Raw genomic sequence first — 2,930 nt, forward strand, 5'->3', positions numbered from 1 at the left:
TCCTACACAGATCCTGGGTGCCGCCCTTCAGCTCTCAGGCCGGGCCCGGGGGGTCTGTCCTACACAGATCCTGGGTGCCGCCCTTCAGCTCTCAGGCCAACACCTGCTCGGCTCCTGAAGTGTCTTCGCCCCTTGCCCACCAGCCCACAGCAGCCCCCTGACCTCCATAACAAGAGGCACCGGGGGGGCACTTGGGGGTCCGTGAGGAGCTGGAGGAGAGTCAGAGCCCCCCCACTCAGGATCAGACCCCTGGCGGTGGGGGTGGGGAGGGGAAGGTGGAGCCCCCTGCCCACTCCCGGCCCGGGTCCCCACTCCACCCAGAGCCACCCCATGGGGGGCCTTGGCGTCCTCCTCCGGCCGGTCCTGAGAGGTGGGGGCAGGGCAGGTGGGGAGCACACAGGAGCAGCTCACACCGCCCCCTCCCGCCCACTCCAAGGGGCTGGACGCGTACAGCCACCGGACCCCCAGGACGTGACCCCCAGGACGGAAACACAAGTTCCCCCTGCAGCCCAAGAAACGGCACGCCACAGCCCTCCAGCCCCGAATCAGGGTCACCCTGGATCCCCCGACCCTGGCTGTGACCTCTGCCCCTTTTACCCTTTCACCCCAAAGCGCAGCACACAGGAAGAGCCCACACTTGAAGGGAGAACAAATTTGTGGAAGACGCACGGATGTAGCGAACAAGACGGTAGTGACACCGGGGTCCCCCAGGGGCACTGGGGGGGGCCGTGGGCGTGGACCCGGGGCGCCCCCTGGGCGAGGCACGGCCCGTCCTGGGCCACACTGCACACAGCCCGGTGAGCATGTGAGCCAGAGGCAGGGCGGACGCAGGACCTCTGTCAGGCCTGAGGCTGGCTGCACTCTGCCCAGGTGCTGGGGGCCCACCCCTCCACGCCCGCCCTCCACTGCTCCAACCGTTCAGACGGGCACACAAAGGCCTGAGGACGCAACACACTTGCCCGTGGAGAAGGACACAGTGACGGGGCGCTGCCTGGACGCCCCCTGCCCCTCCAGAAGGCACACACCCTGAGTGGCCCTCTAAGACGCACCCAGGCATCAGAGGGGCGCTTCTACCCGAACCGGGCTGGCCAGTGGACACCCCAGGAGCTGGGCCAGGGGCCCCGGCAGCCCTGAAACCCTGGGCATCTCCCAGGTCAGTCCCTGGTCAGTCAGTCGACGAACGCTTGCCAAGGATCAGAGGCCCTGGCCCCCAGGGTGTGTCTGTGCTTCCACCAGGTGCAGAGAAGACGACAGGGACCCGGGCTCAGGCCTGACCCCGAGGAGGGCGATGAGGCGAGGAGACAGGGCGGGACCTGGCGGGGGTGGGGGGTGGGGACCAGGAGAGGGTCAACGCTGGGGGAGGGGACCCAGAAGGCTGGCCGCAGCAGGAAGCCCTGGGGGGGCCGGCCACGGACCACAGGCCCCTGCAGCAGCCCCACCTCCGTCCAGAGGCCGAGCACTGTGCCCCCGACCGCTGCCGGAGCGAGCTCTGAAAGCTCACGCTGACCGCATCCGTGACTCCTGATTCGCCCAGGGTCTCATCTCCGTCTCTCCTGTGCTTCCCAACCTGCTCCGCGGGGCAGCTCCTGTGCATCCCGCAACACGCACTTCCACTGCAGCTCCCCGGCTGCCCGCCTGTGCCTCAGGTCCCCCTCCCAGTGGCCTGTGGGATCCTGAGTTGGAGAGGGGACACGGTCCCCGGAGGGCATGCATGAGGAGTGGGGGCTAGTGGCTAGCTAGTGTAGGGCGGCCAGAGCTCTGGGAGGGAGCTGGTCTCCAGGAAGGGGAAGTTGGGGGAGCAGGTGGTGACTAACCAGCCCCCGGCCTGGAGCAGGAGAGCACGCCCTGCCTGAACGCCTCGGACACCTCGACCTCCGGCCTGTCCTGCTCCCGGGGCCTGTCCAGCCTCTACGGGACAGGAGGCAGCAGGGCCACAAGGCAAGGGGCCCGGGCCCAAGCTTCCATCCCACTGGCTCCCTGAGAGCCCCTCCCTAGGCACATGGGCGAGCAAGAGGCAGGCTGGGCAGGGGCCAGGGCCTGGCAGCACCAGCGTGAGCCTGCCGCACGCCGGGCCCCGGGCAGTGCGGAGCCCCCTCCTGCCCACAGCCCAGCTGAGACTGGCCCCGGGCCAGGCCTGCCAGCCCTGCCCTGCCCTCAGGAGCCCTCGGGCAGTGCCCTGGGCCGCCAGCATGCCAGGCCTTGGACGGGCCCCAGTCCTCGCTGCCTTCCAGGAAAACGGGTAGTTCTCCCCGCCCACAGCCTCGGCCAGGCGGCAGCTCCACGGGCTGCATGCCGGCCTGGGGTGCACGTTCCCACCCAGGAGGCCCTGCGGGGCCTGTGTCCCCCAGGCCGCAGGGACGTCAGGCCCCGGACGCACCGCTGGGCTGCTCCCAGAGTCCAGGGAGGCCCGGCTGGTCCAGCAGCCACAGCCCACCCCCAGCCCCTGAGGAGCCATGGGCCCAACTCGGGGTCCTCACGGGCCGGCCCGCGGGCACTGACCTCGCTCAGCCCAGCCCACCCCCAGCCCCTGAGGAGCCATGGGCCCAACTCGGGGTCCTCACGGGCCGGTCCGCGGGCACTGACCTCGCTTGTGCAGCCAGCCCTCCTTCACGATGGCCACGTCGTTCATGCTGCTGTGGCTCCCGCGGGCCAACACGGCCCAGACCTCACTCTCGTGCCTCTCAGCGGGGTCCGCCCCACGCCCAGCGGGCCGCCGACAGCCTCTGGAAGAAGCAAAGGGAAGCGTGAGGCTGTGCTGGGCCTGGGGAACACTCCTCAGAGCCTCAGGGGAGCCCAAGAGGCCCTTGGTGCCTGGGGCCTTGGCCTAGGCACGCCTTCCCACATGACCTGTCCCCCTTAGCCTTCAGAGCTGCCGCCGCCCCCCACACGGCCTTCCCACCCTGGCTCCAGATCCCAAGTCACTCACATGG

The 2,930-nt window shown here is 69.8% G+C and overlaps 1 protein-coding gene across 1 annotated transcript in view; it reads right to left on the bottom strand.

Moving 5' to 3' along the window:
* LOC104989637 (RAC-alpha serine/threonine-protein kinase-like) overlaps positions 1–2,902 on the bottom strand; it is an 18,438-nt gene extending 15,536 nt beyond the window's left edge. Inside the window, exon 1 of the mRNA XM_010841380.1 lies at positions 2,584–2,902. Within this exon, the coding sequence (XP_010839682.1) occupies positions 2,584–2,629 (46 nt within the window). The 5' untranslated portion in view covers positions 2,630–2,902. The remainder of the gene's footprint in view (positions 1–2,583) is intronic.
* Between the last annotated feature and the right edge of the window lie 28 nt (positions 2,903–2,930).

The sequence above is a fragment of the Bison bison genome, unplaced genomic scaffold (genome assembly GCF_000754665.1).
Source record: "Bison bison bison isolate TAMUID 2011002044 unplaced genomic scaffold, Bison_UMD1.0 scf7180017847018, whole genome shotgun sequence".
Taxonomy (NCBI): Eukaryota; Metazoa; Chordata; class Mammalia; order Artiodactyla; family Bovidae; genus Bison; species Bison bison.